General features: G+C 53.5%; 1 protein-coding gene across 1 annotated transcript in view; it reads right to left on the bottom strand.

Moving 5' to 3' along the window:
- The window catches only part of ETS1 (ETS proto-oncogene 1, transcription factor), an 82755-nt gene extending 62389 nt beyond the window's left edge, over positions 1-20366 (bottom strand). Inside the window, exons 1-3 of the mRNA XM_059488180.1 lie at positions 20325-20366; positions 12638-12720; positions 10298-10442 (exon numbers count right to left, since the gene is read on the bottom strand). Coding sequence (XP_059344163.1) covers positions 10298-10442; positions 12638-12709 — 217 coding nt within the window. The 5' untranslated portion in view covers positions 12710-12720; positions 20325-20366. The remainder of the gene's footprint in view (positions 1-10297; positions 10443-12637; positions 12721-20324) is intronic.
- Between the last annotated feature and the right edge of the window lie 877 nt (positions 20367-21243).

Genomic DNA, 21243 nt, shown 5'->3' with positions numbered 1-21243 from the left:
CTGGTGGGAATGTTGCAAGAGGGAGCTGATGGCTCAAGGAACCGGTGACGGCACCTTTCACCACCCAGGGCTGAGGGCAAACCTTCTCAGCTCTGATGGAAAGATCACTTTCCCTTGGCTAGAGATTGTTCCAGGCTGGCTTTTGCTTTCAGGCCCTGCTTGGTGACTTCAGGCAGAGGGAAGGCTTGGGGGACAGCTCAGGGTGCTGGGAATTCCCTCAGGAATGGCAGTGTGGGCATTGGGGTGAGATTTGAGCTCCTGGGGGCAGCAGGGGTCTGGGTGCAAAGTCTCCCTGGGTTCTGGCAGGATGCAAAGGGAGTCAGCAATCCCTGGGACAAGGTCTGATGGAACACACCTGGCTCCCAGCAATGGCGGGTCTCTAATATTCATTTATAAATGCTCTGCTTAGTGAGCCAGCCTTTCCCAAAACACACAGAGCTGCAAAAGGTGTGAAAGCTGGGAGTGACACCCATTGCTATTCCCATTCCCATTCCCAAGCTGCCAAAGGTGTGAGAGCTGGGAATGAGACCCATTGCTATTCCCATCCCCATTCCCATCCCCAATCCCATCCCTATTCCCATTCCGCTCCCCATTCCCATGTCCATTCCCATTCCCATTCCCATTCCCATCCCCATCCCCATTCCTATTCCCATGCCCATGCCCAGAGCACAGCTCAGGATGGGAAAGGAGCTGGGAAATCCAAGGCCAGGCTCTGAGAAGGATAATTGGGATCTCTTTAGGTACAAATGCCCCTGGGCTCTCACCTGGACTGAGACCATTCCTTGTGCTGTGGGAGCACCCAGGGTCTCCCATCTCCTGACCAATCCCACATTCCATGTGCTCTTCATGGAGTAAAAGAGAGCAAGAGGGATCCCCCCATGGAAGGTTTGTGACCAAAGAATCCATGGTTTAATCATTTATATACCTCCTGCAAATCTGGCAGGGATGGGAAAATGGAGCTTTCTGAAAACCTTTCAAAGCTCTGCAGAAATTGCCCAAATCCCGCTGATCCAAGCAGAGAGAGATTTCCTCTCTGCAGAGGTTTGCAGCCGACAGGCAGAGTTCTCAGGCAAGAAAAATGATGAAATTTTATAGGATGGCTCATAAACCAGGGAAAAAACTTCATTTCCTACTAAAAATTCCCAACAGCCCATTCCCAAAGGGCCACAGGGCTGCTGTAGAGTGCTGACTCCCCTTCCACCCCAAAACTAGGATTGAGGGAAAACTTTCCGTGGCACTGGCAGCCCCTGGGCAAACTATGAGCCCCCAAAACCCCACGGATTGATGGAAAACGAGTGGGAAAAGTGAAGTTCCCAGCTCTGCTAGCCCAGAATGAACCACAAGGCACCAAATCCCAGGGATTGAGGGAAAATGACTGGGCAGATCCGGGCTCCCAGCACTGGGAGCAGCAGAGTGAATCACAAGGCACCAGATCTCAGGGACTGAGGGAAAACTTTCCGTGGCACTGGCAGCCCCTGGGTTAACCATGAGCCCCAAAATCCCAGGGATTGATGGAAAAATGAGTGGGCAGGGTCCAGCTCCGAGCACTGAACCACAGTGCACAGTTCACTCCCAGAGTGAGCCACAAGGCACCAAATCCCAGGGATTGATGGAAAACACTCCATGGATGGCACTGGCAGCCCCTGGTTAACCATGAGCCCTCAGATCCCAGGAATGAGAGAAAATGAGTGGGCAGAGCTGGGCTCCCAGCACTGGAAGCAGCAGAGCGAACCACAAGGCACCAAATCCCAGGGATTGAGGGGAAACTTTCCATGGATAGCACTGGCAGCCCCTGGGTTAACCATGAGCCCCAAAATCTCAGGGATTGAGGACAATGAGTGGGCAGGGTTCAGCTCCCAGCACTGCTAGCCCAGAGTGAACCACAAGGCACCAAATCCCAGGGATTGAGGGAAAACTTTCCATGATGGCCCTGGCAGCCCCTGGGTTAACCATGAGCCCCAAAATCCCAGGACTGAGGGAAAATGAGTGGGCAGAGTGGGGCTCCCAGAACTAGGAGCAGCAGAGTGAACCACAAGGCACCAAATCCCAGGGATTGAGGGAAGACTTTCCATGGCACTGGCAGCCCCAGGGTTAACCACAGCGGCGCCCTGTGAGGCAGCGATTTCTGCTTTATTTCAGCAGGGGAAGTGTGTCCCGGCCTGATTAGCCCAATGGTTTCCTCTTTTCCCATAACCTCCAGACCCCCATGGCCTAAGTGTTTACTTTCTGAAATAAAAAATCTGCCAGTGTTTTTCTTTTTGCGGGGCATGTGTATTTTGGGAGGGCTGGGGGGAGGAGGCGCAGGGGGAGTGAATGGGCCGCGAGGCTGGCGCACACCTCCCTCCCCTTCCCACCCCTCACCCCAGCTCCTTCCCAGCTGCAGCCTCGGAGCTGAGACTTCTGGCTTCGATGTGAGGAAGAGAGAGAGAGAAATGCATTAATGAGAGAGTTCAGGCTCTCTGCAGCAGCCATAAACACGAGGAACATCTGGAGGGAGAGAGGTGCTCCGAGCTGCCAGCAGCTGAAGGGATCAGGCTGTTTGCAGGGTCCTGGATTCCCCACTCCTCAGAGCCCCTCTGTCTGCCCTGCTCTGCTCTCCTGGCATCCCATTGTCTATCCAGGGAGAAAACACAATCAGACAATCCTAAAGGCTGGAGAAACCCTGAGGCCCACCACTAAACTGTGGTGGACATGTGGTGTCCCCCAGTGCCACATTTACACATTTTTGGAACATTTCAAGGGACAGGAATTCCACCACTTCTCTGGGAAAGCTGTTCCAAATATCTCTCCTCGCTTCTCTACCCTCCCTGCTCCTCAGCAGCCCAGCAAAGCCCCCCTAAGTGCTGCCACCAGGGCTGGCCACAGGCAACCAAACCCTCTGGAGAGGGTGCTCTGCTGCCCAGTGTCCCCACAGGTCACAGTTCTGAGGAATTTTCTTGGGAAAGCTCAAACACCACACACACACACACCCCCTCCCCCCCCCCCAGTTGTGCATTGTGTACTCTGTCTGAAGTGTTTGGTGCTGCAGGATGGTTTCCTCCCCTGGAAAACCCAGCAGGTACATCCAGCTCACTCCATCCCTAAAGAGGAGTCAGTCCTGCTCCAAGGGCACCCCAAAATGAGACTGTTCTGCAGGCAGCCTCACAGCATCCCAGAAACCCTGGCCAGGCTGTGGCTCAGATCCCTTCCTCCTGGACATCCCATTGTCCCTTCCCCAAGGCACACTGGAGTTCTCCGTGCTGTTGCTCATTTTTGCAGCTCCCAAACTTGAGTTCTGCCTCTTGCTGAGCTCCCATCCCCTGTTAAACCCGAGAATCCCAACAAATCTCCAGGCTTCTCCCAAAACCAACACTCCAGCTTTGCCCCAGCCTCATCCCAGGGCTGAGCACAATCCCTCATCCCCAGCTGACTCTGCAGCTCAAGTGGGAAAAGAGCTCTGAGCTCATTCTCTGCTGATGACCAAGGCACAGGGAGCTCCCTGGGGTTTTGTCTTGGACAGGCAGCACAGGGAATTTTCCAGAGTCAGGCAGGAAACAAATGTAAAACTGAAAGCCTGGATTTTTGTCATTCTGTCGCCTCAGTGCAAATAATCCTCTGCAGCAGGTCCCAGCATCACTGAGTGTCACACTGTTAAAAATAGGTTAGAGACTGTTGTAAAATAGTTGATCATTGTTAAGCGTGTACTGTTAGTTTGGTTGTTATATTGTAAAAGGGGTTAAAGGGTAGTTATAGGAAATCAGGTACTCAAGGTACCATAACACACCTCAGCAAAGTGCACCACGAGCCAGCCTGGACAGAACTGTAATGGCCAATCAAGGCCTAAAACCTTAATACAAAGGAAGGATCCAAAGAGAAACCAATCCAGAGGGACATAAAACAGGATAAAAAGGGGCTCCTGACCCACTGAATCTGTACAGGGATCATGACCATTGCTGCTGAGCAGCCCCAGCGCTGCTCCATCCTTGACAGGAACGTTCCTGCTCAGCCTGGGGCCCCTGCTTCAGGCCTTTCTTTTTCTTATAATAAATGCTGAAATCACTCTAGTACCAGGAGTCTGGTCCCATTTTCAACAACAGGAACCCCTGGGAGTGTTTTGCCCACCAGGGAAACAACAGGATTCACAGGAGCCAGGCACTCCAGCTCCCACCGACCTGAGAGCAGAGCAGGGGCTGCTCGTGCCTCCCAGCAGAGTCACACACACCACAGGCATCCCACAGGCATCCACAGCCCTGCAACCCATTCCCAAGGCATGGAGGGATCTCCTCTCTCCACCAACATATTGGGAAGTGCCCCTAACAGAGAAAATGATGTGTGTCCTTCAGCAGCCCAGAGTGTCACAGAATCACAGAATCATGAGGTTGGAAGAGACTGCTAAAATTATAAAGTCCAACCTATCAAGTTCCCCAGCAGCTGGGACTGGCCTTCAGCTGGAGCCCATGGAATACCCAAAGATCCACAAGGGAAAAGTGAAAAACCCCAAAAACCCCCATTCCAGCCAGGCCCTAAACAGCCCCAGAGCCAGAGAGGCTGTGTCACCTCAGCGGCCAGAGGTGACACCAGAGCCCTGAGCCTCGCTCAGCCCCTGGGCCTGGCAGAGCTGAGGGTCAGGGAATGCTCAGCAGGTTGGGAAGGGCAGGAGTTTGTGCAGGGCTTTCTCTGAGCCATGCAATGATTTCCCATCCAGTGCATCCCTCCCTGTGGGACTCACCCTGATTTCCCCCCATCCTGCTGCCCTTCACCTTCCTGCACATCCTCCTTTGCCTGTTCTGTTAGCTAAAGAGGGTGAGGAGAGCCTGGCTGGCCCAGGGATGAGCCTGACTGACTCAGGGTGATCCTGGCTGGCCCAGGGAAGGCCTGGCTGGCCTGGGGGTGAGCCTGGCTGGCTGAGGAGTGAGCCTGGCTGGCCCAGGGAAGGAGTGGCTGGCCCAGGGAAGGCCTGGCTGGCCCAGGGAAGGCCTGGCTGTCCTGCAGGCAGGAGCAGCAGCTGTGCGTGCCCTGTGAGAAGGCTCCCATTCATCTCAGCGAGAGTGTGCGGGGGAGGCAGTGCAGCACAGGGGAGGGGGAAGTGTTGGAGGAGGCTGAGAAAAGGAAGGAGGCCACAGTTAAAAATAGGATAAAAGGACATGAAAAAAAAAAAAAGGCAGATTTAGAAAAAAAAAAAGCTTTGCTCAGAAAATGCTCTGCAGCTGGAGAAGCCATCGGGCTGAGCCTGGTCAGCTTTACCTTCCCCCCTTCTCCTCCTCCTCCTCCCCAAGCCCCCTTCCTCCGAGCGTGGGCCTGGAAGCCGGCCCAGAAAGCGCTCACAGAAAACGTTTTCCTGCGGGTTCTCCACCGGGAGAAGGGCAGGCAAAAGAGGGGACACGTGGGGAAAAGCAGGGAGGCTTGGCCACGGATGTGGGTGGCCCCGTGGGACCCCGGCCCGTGGCCCTGGCTGGGCTGGGAGCCGGGCTGGCAGGAGGATCACAGGGTCCAGCCCTGCTTGGTGTGGGCACAGAGCACACTGAGGTGTTTCTGCAGCTGCAGGGCCTTGGCTCTCCTGGCCGAAGCAGCTCCACACCAGGGCAGCCCAGGCTGTGAGGAGTTGATGCCCATGAAGCACCAGCTCTGCTTTTTGCTCTCCAAAAGATCCCTGAGATAGTTCAAGGGCAGCCTGGACATGGCTTAGAGCAGCCTGCTCTGGTGGAAGGTGGTCCTGCCACCTTTGGGATGAGATGATCCTGAAGGTTCCTTCCAACCCTAGCCATTCTGGGATTCTGTGATCCATTTCTTAGTGAAGCCAGGAACACTCCCCCAGCTCCTTCAGGAGTATCCAAAAAGCTGGGAATACCTTCAGTCCAAGGATGCTAATTCAGCACAGCAGCTGTAGAAAGCTCTTCCGCTGGAGTCAGAGTGGTTCCATCCCTCACTTGCCATTAACAACAGTTTTATCTCCCCTATCAGTAAGGAAAACAAACCCACTCTGGGTGGAAGGGGCTGTTAAAGTGGCCTTGGCTCCTAAAGGCAGCACAGCCAGCCCTGAGTCTGTGCTGAAATTGCCATGGAATCACAGAATCCCAGAGTGGTTTGGGCAGGAAGGGACCTAAAAGATCATCTCATTCCAACCCTTGCACCACAGGCAGGATGCTACCCCTAGATCAGGTTGTTCAGGTTGATCAGAGCCCCACAATACTTTGATAATTCCACTAGCAAATATTTTCTTCCACTCCAATTTTACACCCAATGTTGTATAATCCAAAAAAATATTCCCAGGGAGGATTGTTAGGATCCTATTCCCTTATGAGTTCACCATAAGGTGCTAAGTGTGGCTTTCAGAAACCTTTCAGCAGCACTTTGGGCAGCACCTGCAGCTGGGTGGCAGATGGAGCAGTCAGGGTGCCTTTACAGACCTGATGCCAAGGAGCAGAGCTGCATGTCCTTGTGTAGCTCATCTTCCTCCTCCTGGCAGGCTGCCTTCAGATACTGGAGGGCTGCTCTAACAATTTGCCCAGAGTCTGCTCTTCTCCAGGCTAAGAAAACACCTGCAGGACTTTGGCTTGATGTCAGAATCCATGTGCTGCACTGGGGGCTCAGACCATTCTTGTTCTTGGAATTGTTGTGGCATGCTAGCCACTGTTGATTGTTCTTCATTGTGGTACAGGTAATAAATAGTTGATTGTTTTAATAAAGACACACTTAAAACAATAAGAGCTAAATCTTAAAGCAGAATTATTTGAGAAAAACTCCTAAACCTGTGACCAGTTACCCCAGCCCAGCAGAGCAGCCAGCAGCTCCCCTCTGGATGTCTTGTTCTGTCACCTCTGGGCTGGGCCTTTGCCTCCTGTGGTCATCCCTGGGCACTGACACTCCCAACATGTGCACCACACATTGTGGTACAAGCTGACAAATAAAACTGACTGCAGTCCATTTTCAAATGTTGGCCTTTCAGGACAAAAAACTCCACCCCTTCGCGCTTTATCTAAGAGCTAAATCCACATCAGGCTTTCCTTTATCCATATCACAGAATAATCTTACCAGCTTCAAGCACAGTGTAAATAAACTTGCTCAAGCTTCAAAGGCAAAGCATCTTCCCTAAACGCAAGCAGCCCTCAAACTCTTAGAAATGTTGTGGGTTTCTATTGCAGGAGGATATATTCACACTTGCATTTTCCTTGTTGACTTGTTTCTTTCACCAACATCAAGACCATGAAAACCAAAATAGCCTCTGGTGCAGCAGAAGAATAGATGACAAATGGTTTTCATGTGCAGCTGAGACACAAAGGAGAAATGAAAGGCTGTTCCTGGCCCCATATACAAATAAGAGTTTCCTCTCATTTAAAATTAGAAACTGCTCTAGACTGAAGAACCAGCAACATGAAAAAACAAATCAGAGAAAGAGCACCTTGCATTGCAACAGCAAGAACTGAAAATTCTTAGGTATTGAAAGACACCCAGGGGCCTGTCCTGCTCATCCCAACTCTCCAAAAGCTGTGGATCAAAACCTGTGGAAGACAGCAACAGCTTGGATTTCTTTCCCTGGCTTCACTAATGTTTGAGGCAGGCTCCAGCCTCTGCAACAAGAAAGTTCACAGAGCCATGGTGGAGTAAGGAAGATCTGAGCTGCAGATATGTTGGTCCCTGGAGAGAGCACTTTCACAGAAAACAGGAGAGGGTTGGGAAAAAAACCCTAAAAAAACTTTCCGGGCACAGATTTGCAAAATGTTTGAGCAAATCCAAATGCTGCCAGGGCAGATTTCATCAGAGCAGAGCTGACATCATGCTGAGAGAGGTCACTCACAGGAGTTGAGCAAATAGCTGGAATAAGGATGCCTGGGAATAGCAGAGGGGCTTTGCTCCAGCCACAGGCACAGCTCTCTGTGTCCACCTTCTGCTCACACTCAAGTGCTCACCAAAAAAAAAAAGAACCAAATGCCTGAGCATTTGCCAAGGACAGATTTCAAACTGTACATTTGACCCAGCAGTCACTGTTCTGCTGAACTCTCAGCTGCAGAGAGTCTCTGAACATCAGGGCTTGCCCTCCCCAGGGGCCAGAGAGCACCACCAAGGAGCAGGAACGCTCACAGGAGAGCAGCACATGGCCAGGGGAGCTTACACGGGGTTTAAGTGCTTCAGGACAGGCTTCTGTGGGACTGAGGGGAAACATAAACTTCATCTTGGCCCTTGGAAAGGTCACCTTGTGCAACTTGAGCTCTTTCTCTTGGTTCTGTGGCTGGGCTGTGCTGGGGGTACCTGAGCTCTGGGCTGCTCCCTCCTCACCCAGCCCAGGCCAGAGAACATCTGCCCTGCCAGATGCTCCTCCAGGAGTCCTGGAGTCCCAGCCTGGGCTGGCTTGCACGGCACCTTAAAGCTCATCTCATTCCACACCACAAGAAGCAGCCCAAAGTACAAGCTCAGCATGAAAATTCATCTGCTGGGGCAAGAATCAGATCCTGGAGCTTTTCTAACAACTTCCAAACTACAGAGTGTAGCAGGAGACATCAGGCAGGGAAGGCATTCCCTGGGCCCTGGCAGGGAAAGCATGAACACATTCTCTGGGCCCTGGCAGGAAAAGAATTCCCTAGGCCCTGGCAGGGAAGGCATGAACCCATTCCCTAGGCCCTGGCAGGGAGCTCCTTAAGCTCATGGCCCAGTGTGGCCTCTCCTCTCCAGCTCTGGTGATCACCAACCTCCCAAGAAATCAAAAACTCCCAGAACTGGGTTGGAATAGACCTTAAAGCCCACCCAGTGCCATGGGCAGTAACGCCTTCCACTATCCCAGGTTGCTCCAAGTGTCCCAGCCTTGGACACCTCCAGGGCTGGGGCAGCCCCAGCTGCTCTGGGCACCCTGTGCCAGTGCAAAGCATTGAGTTACAAGAGACCCTAAAATGCCAGCAGAGTGGAGTGGGAATTTTGGAATCCCTGTTTCCTTGCAAGCCTCCATGGATGCCACTTTGCAAAGCCACTAAGCAGGAGCCATGACACCAGTCCTGCAGATGGCAGGAGAAGTGCAGAGGGTGCAGCCAGGCAGGTGCACCCTGCCCACGGGATCCTCCCAGAGACCCCAGGAGCAGCAAGCAGGGCTGCTGCCCCACATGCAAGGGAGGTGCACACAGAACTCCAACATTCCAAAAACCAGTAAAAAACCAGCTGAAATGGGGGAGGAGCACTCCCACACCATGACAGGGAAGAAGGAAGCTCCCACCCTTCAGCATCACTTCAATAGGTGGACAATAGATACAAATCTCCCATATTTAAGGGGTTTTTCTGCTTTCTGGGACAATCCTCACTAAGGGAGCCCTTTGACACCATCAAGCCAGGTGCCAACCCGGTGGTGCTGTGCTTGGGGGTGGCACTAAGGGCAAAAACCCCAATAAATGATGGCAGGACTCAAACCTTAAAGCAGAAAGCAAATCTGGAATGACACTTGGGGGGGACAAAACAACAGAGCCTGGCAGGGATTTGGGCTTCTTTTTCCTGCTGAGGCTGCTCCGAGCCCCCCAGCACAGGGAAGGTGCCACCCTTGTGTCCTACCCATGCCACCACAAATATCCTACTTGTGCCACCACAAATATCATACCCATGCCACCACAAATGTTCTACCCATGCCACTCCCATGTCCTACTCATGTCACCCTCTGTCCCACCCATGCCACCGCCGTGTCCTACCCATGCCACCCCCATGTCTTACTCGTGCCACTCTGTGTCCAACTTGTGCCACCACAAATGTCCTACTCATGCCACCCCATGTCCTACCCATGCCACCACAAATGTCCTACTTGTGCCACCCTGTATCCTACTCATGCCACCACCATGTCCTACGTGTGCCACCACAAATGTCCTAGCCACGCCACCCTCATGTCCTACCCATGTCCTACCAGTGCCACTGCCATGTCCTACTTGAGACACTCCATGTCCTACCCATGTCCTACCTATGCCACTCCTGTGTCCAACGTCACCCTGTGTCCCGCCCATGCCAATGCCGTGTCCTACCTGTGCCACCACAAATGTCCTACCCATGACACTCCATGTCCTATCCAGGACATCACAAATGTCCTACCAGTGCTACCCTGTGTTTTATCCGTGCCACTCCATGAGTATCCTACTCATGCCATCTCCATGTCCTACCCGAGCCATTGCCGTGTCCTACCAGTGCCATCCCCATGTCCTACCCTGGCCACCATAAATGTCATACCACTTCCATTCCCATGTCCTACCCATGCCACCACAAATGTCCCACCCATGCCATCCCATGCCCTGCCTGTGCCCCTCCCTGTCCCACCCGTGCCACTGCCGTGTCCCACCCGTGCCATCCTGTGTCCTACCCGTGCCGTAGTGCTCCAGCCCGGTGGGCACCTCCTGCGTGGCGGGCTCGTCCCAGAGCGGGCAGCAGGGCCGGGGCTGGCAGCAGGAGGCCTGGAAGGCACAGGTCACCCAGGGATCCTCGCAGGGAACGGGCACTCCCTGTTTCTGGAAGGAGCACAGGGAACTGTCACGGGAGGGGGACCCCAAAATGTGAGGGGGGCAGTGGGGCTGCCCCAGGATCAGGCAGCGGGTCCTGCTCTGGCAGATCCCAGCTCAGCTGGCTCAGGGGTGTTGGGACAAAAAGGGGTTTTTTTTAAACCAAGATGAGGAGAAAAGTGAAGGTCAGAGTGAGGCTGAGCTTGGCAAGATTGCAGCTTGGGGTCTCCCATGGGGACACCCTCTGTGGCAGGTCTTTGTTCCACTCCCCATAACTGGGAATGTCACTTTGAGGCAGCAGGAGGCCCCAAAACCCTCCAAACTGTGGGGAGTCACCAGGGAGTGAAGAACAACAGCCCTGCCCAGGCACTGAGGGGGAGCCTGGTCCCAGCTCTCATATTTATGTTCCTCTTCCTATTTATAGGGATATTATTTGGGATTATTTTCTTTATATTTGGGTTGTTTATGTTGGTTTTATTGGTGTGTCCACAGAGATGTTTATACATGTGGTATGCACACATGGATATATGAGTTATACACCTCATATGAAATGTACAGATGCATCTATAATTTATATAACATAATGTGTCATTACCCAAACATTGCATAATAAACATATTATTATGTGTTAACACACAATACATTATAGATGTTCTGATTATATAGGTGACATAAGAATTTATACACCCACACCTATGTAATCCTAGCTTATAACTCTATATAAATTGCACATTTATTTTTATTGTATATGAAGCTAAATTTATACTTTATAAAGAAAATACATTTACTATACATAGATATAGAGGTATTTAAAAACATGGATTTGTTTAGATTGGGAACAAAGCTTTAATAAATGATCCCAGGATTTAATTTTCCTTTTACTTCATACACACCTATTTTATACATATATATTTATGTATATATATGTACACACCACATTTATTATGTGCATCTGTGTGTATATTTTATATATATTTACCATGAACACACACACATATACATATATACCACACAATAAATACATTGCATTTAAATGTTTGTCTCCCTAGAAGAGGACAATACCATGCACATACCTATAAATAAATGCAGGATGTTTGAATTTTTTATCATTGTTACCATTTCCCTGTGGGGGAATGGATTTCCTTGATGGCAAATCAATATTTAAAAGCCAAATGCTTGCTCGGAACCATTTAAAGGAAAGCTGTGAAGCTGCCTTGGGAATATTCCATGGCTCAGGATGGGCTTTTCTTCCCAGTTTGGGGAAGATGTTGGGTTTTAGCACCAGTTCTGTGCAGCCTGAGGTGTCAGCCCAGAGCTTATCTGACCTCTCATGCTCAGCAGTTCTTTGGACAAATGGTTAGAAATGCCATTTCTCTAAGTAAGATCTGATTTCTCTGAATATTTTTCTCTGATTTATTGAAATATAGATCAGATTTCCCTAAATATGGATCTGATTTTCCTAAAAAAGGCTCAAATCCCTGCTCAACCTGTCCCAGGATGACACTCCAACCTTTATTACACACAACCCCCCATCAGCTGCAAACAGACCAGAGCTGGCTCGGGACAGGGAGCACCAGAGTGGTCCCAAAACTCCAGAAAACCACGGGAGCCTTTCCCAGTCACTGCCCTGCTCTGGGCTGGTCCCACTGGTCCCAGGTGAAGGAGGCAGCAGGACAAAGCTTCCCCTGACACTCCTCCCAACACCAGCACAGGAAATCCCACCCAGGATCCCATTTCCAGGGGAGCTTTGCAGCCTCCAGAGGGTCAGAGGAGCTCTTGGGTAAACACTTGGAATTCAGGGCTGCCCTGAACTACCTCAAACCTTGGATCCTCAGGAGATAGCACTGAGCTGGGCCAGGGCTGGAGAAATCACAGCAACCTGAGAGAAAACTGCTGGGGGAGGAAACCAGGCCCAATTCCTGTTTTTGATAGAGGCATGGAAAGGTTTGGGTGGGAAGGGACTTTAAAGACTGTCTCACTCCACCCCCTGCCATGGTCAGGGACACCTTCCACTATCTCAGGTGGCTCCAAGCCCCATCCAGCCTGGCCTTGGCACTACCAGGGATCCAGGGGCAGCCTCAGCTGCTCTGGGCACCCTGTGCCAGGGCTGCCCACCCTCACAGGGGTGAATTCCCTACAAAAATCTCATCTGTGGCCACCCTCATTCAGTGCAAGGTCATTCCCTTGCCCTGTCTGTTCCTTACCATCATTCCAGGCCAAGCCAAAGCATAAGGAGCTGCACTGCTGATGGCTGTGTCCATATAATAACTCATCATCTTGGAGGTGCCTGCAGGAACAGAGAGGGGCATTAGAGTCCATGCCATACAAACTGACAGCACCAGCTAAATCCATGCTTTCCACAGCTGTATAAAGCTTGGAGCACTGTCACCTTAATGAGTTTAGGCTGGAAAAGTTAAGAGGAAAAATACCTGGAATAATAGGAAACATTGTGATTAGAGGGGTCGTGTCAACAATGCAGCACCCAGATGCAGGAGTGGGACCAGGGGAGAGCCTGACAATGGGGAATGAATTAATGAATGATCACCTGCAAGTTGAGGGAGCTGCTCTGAGGGAAGAAGATGAGATCATATTTCCTTTGCTGGAGAATTGGTGGGAAATTGTTGCCAATGTTTTTCTTTTCAGAGGAAAAAAAAAAAAAAAAGGCAGTTTGTTGAGATCAACACCTTTCCTGTGAAAGCTTTGTCAGGCTCTGTCTGCCTCACAAAGAATTTGCTGCTTTCAGGACACATCCTCTGGTTTTGCTTAGGTTTCCCTGGCTGAATCTCTGCCTTGCAGTCCCACATGGCATTCCTCACTCGGGATTCACTCTCCTGAGCAAGTCCTCCTGCCAGAGCTGCTCATTAGCTGGATTTTTAATCATCCCTGAAGCCATTTGTGTGGCTGGGGTGGAGGAGCTGCACTGTGGCTCTGTTAGCAGAGCTGTGGGGTTTCTCCCTCTCTCCTTGCAATGCCAATGGGAACACAGGGCCAAGGCAAGGTCTGTGTTTTGGGGATGTGACTCCAAGGTGCTGGAGGACAGAGGGAAGGGGAATAGCCTGGGCTGGGCAGGGCTGGCTCGGGCAGGATGGGCCCTGGAGCCGTGGGAATGGCTGTTCCCAGCCTGGTGGTGCAGAGGAGCTGCTCTAAGCTCCCTGAGGACACAGCCCTGGCTGCTGGGGACCCCTCTGCACTCCTGCAGAGCCTGGGCTGTGGCCACTGCAGCTGCAAACACCTGGCTGAGTTATCTTCCAGCAAAATCCCAGAACCATCCAGTCCAACCCTTAACCTGGCACTGCCAGGCTACCCCAAGTGCCACTTTACACTTTTGGAACACTTCCAGGGAAGGGGACTGCACCATGCCCTGGGCAGCTGTACCAGTGCCTGGCAAACCTTTGAGTGAAGAAGTGCTCCTGATATCCAACCTAAACCTCCCCTGGTGCTACCTGAGGCTGTTTCCTTTACTCCTGCCACTTGTTTCCTGGGAGAACAGGGAACTCCCCATGGATGCCCTCTCCTTACAGGGAATTGTGCAGAGCCAGAATTCACAGAATCCCTGGGTGGGAAGGGACCTTCAAGATCATCAAGTCCAGCCCAGCCCCAACACCTCAACTAAACCCTGGCACACAGTGCCACATCCAGGCTTGTTTTAAAGAGGGCCCCCCAAGCCTCCTTTTCCTCAGCTGAGCCCCTTTCCCAGCTCCCTCATCAGACTTGCACTCCACATATTTTGTGCTCAGCTCTTCTCAGCAGAACCAGCACACCCACATCACCCCCGGCCTCCACTCCCACCCTGGACCCCTGAACATCTCCTGGAGGCCCTGGGACCCTCTCCCAGCCTTCCCTCTGGTCCTTGCCCAGGGGCTTTGCTGCTGCCGGAGCTCTCTGCAGTTCTCCACCCCCAGGGCAGGGCAGAGCTGCTTTGGCTCTCACTCAGCACCTCAGCAAACAGGGACCCCCAGAGCATCTCCCCCGTGCCCTGTGAGTAATGGCCCAACACAAAACACCTGCATGTGCACAGTATTAAATTATCATCATCATTTCCTGCTGGTTATTACTAACTCTGCCTCGAACACCAGCAGAATATTTTTTTCAAACTTCTCTTTTTTTTAATTCACAAGACTGAAAACTACCCCTGCGTGGTGGAAGAACAACCAACCTGTTTCTCTTTGTGCTGTACCCAAAACCACACCGAGTGCGAGTTAGTGTGGCTGAGAAGCCTTAACTAATCTCAGCATCTGTGCACGCCCTGCCAGCCCGCCCTAACGAGGCGTTAAAACGCCTTGGCTTCAATCTCCTGCAGCTGGGGCAGCTGCAGCTGGGCCAGACAAAGTGTGTGCAGCCCTTTGCTGCAGCCTGGCTGAGCACAGAACGTTTGGGTTCCAAGGGACCTTAAAGCTCATCCCGTGCCGTGGGCAGAGACGAGTTTAGGCTGGAAAAGTTCTCTCTTCCACGAGACCAGGGTGCTTTAAGCCCTGATCGACCCGGCCTTGAGCACTTCCAGGGGGGAGCATCCCTGGCATGAAGGGCATCCCCTAACGCAGGGCAAGGTGCTCCATCCCAGCCCATCACACCCCTGACCCCGATCTTCAGCACATGGAAACCATCTCAGGTAAACACGGGCTGGCCTTGCCCTAAAGCAAAGGCTGATGCTGCCAAACAAAGCAGGACAGACAGGGTGGAACAGGCAGAGAGAGTCGGGGTTGTTCAGCTGCCACAGTGACAGCCACGTGTGCGAGGGTGAGGGCTGTCAGCCCCAGGAGCAGTCACGGAGCAGGCACAGAGCAGTCCAACCCCTGCTCTCTGCTCTGCAGCTCGTGCAGCAGCAGCTGGGCTTGCTTTGGGGTTTTCTCCCCTTTTGGAGGAGGCAGCTCACTCACAGCAGCTCTCGAGAGTGCTTCACGCCTCGCTGCTCTCCTTTGCATCTTTCTCAGGCTGAACCTTCCAGCAAGGCACCGCACGCTGCTGCTCGAGGCCGTGGGTGTGCCTGAGCTCAGCAGCACCAAAGCCATCCTGACACCCAGGACAGGCTTCGTGCAGCAAGGAACAGCAACAGGATTCAAGCAGAGCTGCAAAGCAGCCCCAGCAGCTCCCCGCAAAAGGTGAATTAGCATTTCTAGACAGCAGCTCCAAGACATTCAGAGCCAGTTTGCTTTCTGGTTTCTCTTCCCCTCCAAACTGAGCTGTTAAAAAGCACAAGAGAGGGGCAGGAGCACAACACAAAACTCAGCAACAATTTGCATCCCCATCTCTGTGGGTTCAAGAGAAGTTCTGGTTAAACACAAATTAAACCAGTTCCCCAACCTGATGCAGGTTTTGTGGGTGACAATGGTTAAAGGGCAGAGAAACACAGGCTGGAGGCTGGGAAAAGGATCTAGAATCATGGAATTCCTGGAGAAGGAACTCAAAAAGGACCATTCCAAGCCCACACTATGGAGGGCAGGAATGGCACCCAGTAGGTGACACACCCTGCTGGAAAAGGCAGGTGAGCAGATCCTGGGCATGGAATAATTGTGCTCTGGAAAAGGAGGCAGGGACAGCACAGAGAGAGCTCTGCTCTGCTTTGTCCAGGCTAATTTTAACAGAACTTCCACCACTTCCCAGAGGAAACTACTTCACAGCCCAAAACATCTCTCACTGTCAGCAAGTTTCCCTGATGGCTGAGCGATATTTTGCTTCTCTTCAGCTTCCTCTAATAAGAGCCCAAAGAGTTCCTCTCCTCCCCTGGATGCTGTCAGGGAGCTCAGCTGAGCTCTGTTCCAGGCTGGAGCTCTCCGGGCAGGTAATTTGGCTGATACTGAGGAAATCACTGCAGATTTGCATCAAGATAATCCAGAGCCACAGCTTGCTGAGAGCTGCTAGTAAATAGAGGGGAATCTGAACCATTTGGTAAAATCCTTAATGATTTAACAGCTTGACTTCAGCCTCATTGTTTGCTCTTTTTATTCCTGTCCTATTGTGAAAACGTGTAGGGGAAACAGCATTTATTTTGGGACTTGATCAAGTACCAGCCAAAGCTATTACACTCTTGGGTCATTTCTAAACTAAATTAAAATTTTAATTTCATTTCAACATCCATCCCTCCTCTTTTACAAGGTTGGGTTTTTTTTTTAATTTTAAGTCAATTACCGAGCTTGGTTTAAAAAGGGAAAAGCTATTTGTGCTCATGATTAACACATAACCCCTTGCAGAAGTTGGGAAGGAATTAAAAATGAATAGAATAAAGTGAGCTTTGCCTGTTGGATATATGAAGACACTTGACAGTATTTTCATGTTTGTTGTTTGTTGTTCAGCTTTATGCTTGCTTAAGGATGGGCAGAGGGAAGTGGAGCGATGCCACAGTGATGTCCCAGTGGCAGAGTGAAGTCCCATCCCTGTTTCCCAGTTTAATGCTCCATCTGTGGCTCTGCTGCAAAGTCCTGAGGCTCAGCCTGTTCCCCAGTTTCTGAGCTGCAGCACCACACAGCTCTGTCCCACATCCCTCAGCCCAGCTGGGCAGCAGGGAAGGTGTCACTGCAGGGTGGCACACCTGGGACAGCCACCAAACATGTCTCGAGTTCTGTCCTCCATCCCAATAAACCAAGAAAATTCCTTTTCCGTGGGGTCTGATGAAAAGCCAGGAGGATGGGGCAGCATCAGCAGCCCCACCAAAATATTTCTGGCTTGAAGAAGGCGAATCAAGGCTTTAAGAACCTGCAGCAGCCCCTGCCACACCCCCACCCTCCCCGGGCTGCCTGGCTGACCCAGAGCTGCTCAGTGATAACCACTTCATTTTTGCATCCAGCAATAATTTATCATCTTTGAGGGAGTGGAGCAAAGAGCCGCTGGAAATGACATCCTTCCGCCAGCCTTTAACCCTTGCGTTGCGGGCACTTTCCAGGCCGCCTGCCAGCCCATTCCTAGGGGAAGGAGGGCTTGTTGATCTGTTGGCATCTTAGAAACCACCTCCCATTCATCAGCCCCCGCCTAGCACAAAAGGAGCATCCTTAAGGACAGCAGCGGGCAGGAGAGCACTTTCTACACTTACAGCCGTGGTTTGAACAGATTGGCCGCACTAAATCCCACCTTTCTTATGATTTTATAACTTTGGAGTGTTCGCACTCGGTTTCCTGCGGGGCAAGCGGGCGGGGCAGCAGGAGTGCTGCGGTGAACAATAGAGCAGCAATGGCCCTGCTGCAATGGCCCTGCTGCAATGGCCCTGCTGCAGCCGCTGGAAACACCCCGGGAGGCTGAAGGGCCGGGACAAGGTCACCCGGGGAAAGTGAGGGGGCGACGCCGAGGCCACTGCCCAGGTGCTGTGAGCCCCGGGCTGCTGGCCGGGTGCTGCTTGCCGGGGCTCGGCCTCTGGAAAGGACGGGGCAGGGGCCGCCCGGCAGCGCATCCCTGGCACCGCATCCTCGGCACCGCATCCTCGGCAGTGCATTCCTGGCAGCGCATCCCCGGCACCGCATCCCTGGCACCGCATCCCTGGCACCGCATCCCTGGCACCGCATCCTCGGCACCGCATCCTCGGCAGTGCATCCCTGGCACCGCATCCTTGGCAGTGCATCCCTGGCACCGCATCCCTGGCACCGCATCCCTGGCACCGCATCCCCAGCTGCCCCGCTGCTCCCGGGGCTCCTCCCTCCCTCGGGGCCTGTCAGATACGAGGGCACCTCTAGAGCCCTCCCGTTTGGCTGGACAGGCTCTGCCTGGGATGGGTGACAGCAGCCGTGGGACAGCGCCAGGGGGGTTAAAGTTTGGCCCACAAAGCCCTGACTCTCTGTGCTCAGAGTAAACTGCTTTTTCTCTACGTTTCTCCTGCTCTCTGCTCATCCATCGATTACTCAGCTGCTAATCAAGCTACAATAATGTCCCCATCAGCAGCCCCAGCAGATGCACAGCGAGCTGACAGCACGGGTCAGGCAGGAGAGGGTTTAGGTGGGATGCCAGAGCTGCTGCCATTAAATCAACCTGCTCTGCCCCGGCTCACAGCGGCCACTGGCAACTGCAGGAGGATGTGAAGGGAGGGTTAATTAGGTCAGCTGTTGTTTCACTCACGAATTTGCCTCCATGAAGCAGTAGACTCACCCAATGCCACGGGCCAGGCCCTCAGCTGGGGCAGAGCACAAGGGGAATGAAGGGGATCAGTGTCCCACTGTTCAGAGAGGGATCCCTGCCCTCTCACACCTGGCCCATCTCACAGAGCCCAGCCTCTCCCTGGCACAGGGCCTTGGGCTCAGCTGGGAGTCCCCCAGGATCACTGTGGCACCTCCAGCAGGGCACCTGGAGCAGCCTCCCCCAGCCTGCTCCGAAATTCCCACCAAACCCTGCTCTTCCACAGGGCCTCAGACCACTGGGGAACGTGGGGTTACCTTCTGTTTCTTTGTGCCTCAGCTTGGGAAAGAGGTTTGTGATCTGGAGGGGCACACAGTCCCCTCCTTCCAAGCTCTGTGGTGAACCTGAGGACAAGGGGACACACACACACATCCCAGTGCTGGGGTACAAAAAACACCTCGGGCTTCCACGCATCCCCAACCCTGGGCAAGCAGAAAATGCCCAAAAAATCAGAACATTATTTACATGGCAGGCAGGGGAAAGTTGCACACACAGCAGAGCACGGGGCAGCAGGACCGGGCTGAGGCAGGACCGGGCTGAGGCAGGACCGGGCTGAGGCAGGACCGGGCTGAGGCAGGAACGGGCTGAGGCAGGAACGGGCTGAGGCAGGAACGGGCTGAGGTCAGGAACGGGCTGAGGCAGGAATGGGCTGAGGCGGGAACGGGCTGAAGCAGGAACGGGTTGAGGCAGGACGGGGCTGAGGCAGGACGGGGCTGAGGTAGGAATGGGCTGAGGCGGGACCGGGCTGAGGCAGGAACGGGCTGAGGCAGGAACGGGTTGAGGCAGGACGGGGCTGAGGCGGGACCGGGCTGAAGCAGGAATGGGCTGAGGCAGGAATGGGTTGAGGCAGGACGGGGCTGAGGCGGGAATGGGTTCCAGCAAGACCGGGCTGAGGCAGGACCGGGCTGCAGCAGGAAGGGGCTACAGCAGGAAGGCATCCCGGCCCAGCCCGGCCCCGGCCTCAGTCCAGCCCCAACCCGGCCCAGCTCGGCCCCGGCCCGGCCCCAGCCCGCAGCCCGCAGCCCCAGGGGTGGCAGCTGGCAGCGCAGCTGGGGAAGCTGGCGGTGCCTCTAACACCGAGAGAGAGAGTGGCCACATGCACAGCAGTGATTTACAGACTAACGGGAAGGGGAAGGCCTTGCTGGGCTCCTCAGGGACTCACAATTCCCACTGCCTGGGCCGGGGGCAGGATTCTGCTCTTCCCAAGGAATGGCAGCACATCCCTGCAGTTGTCACACTCCAGCTTCCCCTGAGGCAAATGCTGACACCTGTGGGACTCTGGGCCCTTAGGGGATGGCATCACCATGGAAAACCCCTGGAGGGGTCATAGCAAATCCTTCCAATCATCCCTGCAAAGCAGGAATCAGCCTCAGGTCTGTCTGTCTCACCCTGGGCACTTAGGAGCTTCCCTCCCTCACAGCAAAACCAAACCAAATTACACCAAAACCAAATTACAATGTAGAACAGCAAAGGAACTGCAAATTTAATTCACTGTACTAATGCCAGTGCATAGCCTTCCACCTCTATGAGGAAAATAATAATATTCTCCTAAATCTCCATATAAAATTTAAGTACCATATATATACATATACGCACACATTTTTAAAGGGAGTCATCATCTGAGATATTTACAGAAGGTCCTGCAGTAGCAAATACAAAAATCAGTTACTGGGGGAAACTGGAAATTGAGAGAGGAAAAGTAAATCACCACAAACCAAATCTGAGGTGTCCTGAAAATGTCCACAGGTACCTCCAGCCCCCGACAGAGTTCAAAGAGCCTCTCCCCTCACCACTTACGGTTCAGCTGAAGGACCCGGGGAAAAGCTCGATATCCTCCACGGCTTCCCACACTTGTGTCCGCTCTCCTCCCAGCTACCTGGTGCTCTCCGCGCTGGAGCCGGGGAGGATGGAAATACCATAGTGTTCGAGGCAGGGCTGCTATTCAAAGGGAGGGGGAGTGGTCAGCCCCGCACCCAGGGCGCTGCGAACGCCGCCAGCCAGGAAAGAGCCACCTCTGGCCGCTGTCACGGCGCTGGGGAAACAAAACAGCCGCTGCCTGGAGCCGGGGATGGGTACAGCCCTGCCAGCCCCGCCGTGGGGTGACCTTCGGGTCCGTGCCCTGTGAGTGCACCCGGGGCTCCAGCCTGCCCAGGGCTGCTGCAAGTCCTGTGAGCGGAGTTTGTTCCTGCCCAGGGACCAAGCCAAGGCTGGCAGAGCACGGCCAGGTGGGGCTGTGGCAGCCCTGGCCCCAAAGCCCAGCCCAGCAGCTGCCGAGGTGCCCCATGGCAGAATCCCCTTCCCCTGAAGGGCCCTGGCACCGCTCCTGTCCCTGCCCTGTGCCGTCCCGGGCTCTGCTCCCTGCCTTACCCCAGCCCTGGAAGGCTCCAGCCTGCTGCCAACCCTGCCAGCTCTCGGCACGTACCCCTGGAACCAACAGCGTGCCCTGGGGGCCGCTCCTTGCTTTTAAACCCCCAAAGGCTGAGGGAAACTCCCTCCTTTGCTCCCTGGGCAGCGCTGGGAGCCACCGGAGCAGCTCTGCCAGGGCTGCATGGTCCCGACCCGCGTCTCCCCAAAGCCCCAAGGCAGGTGCTCAGGGTGTGCGGGATCTCTCCAGGCAGGAGAAGGGCAGGAGAGCATATTCCCGGCTGGCTAGGACCGGCAGAGGGACAGAAACACAGCGTGCAGTGATCTCAGTCCTTTAATGCCCCGGGGATTA

This window comes from Ammospiza nelsoni, chromosome 24 (genome assembly GCF_027579445.1).
Source record: "Ammospiza nelsoni isolate bAmmNel1 chromosome 24, bAmmNel1.pri, whole genome shotgun sequence".
Lineage (NCBI taxonomy): Eukaryota > Metazoa > Chordata > Aves > Passeriformes > Passerellidae > Ammospiza > Ammospiza nelsoni.
Note: the sequence above shows the minus strand (reverse complement) of the source record. Positions and strands in the feature narration are given on the sequence as shown.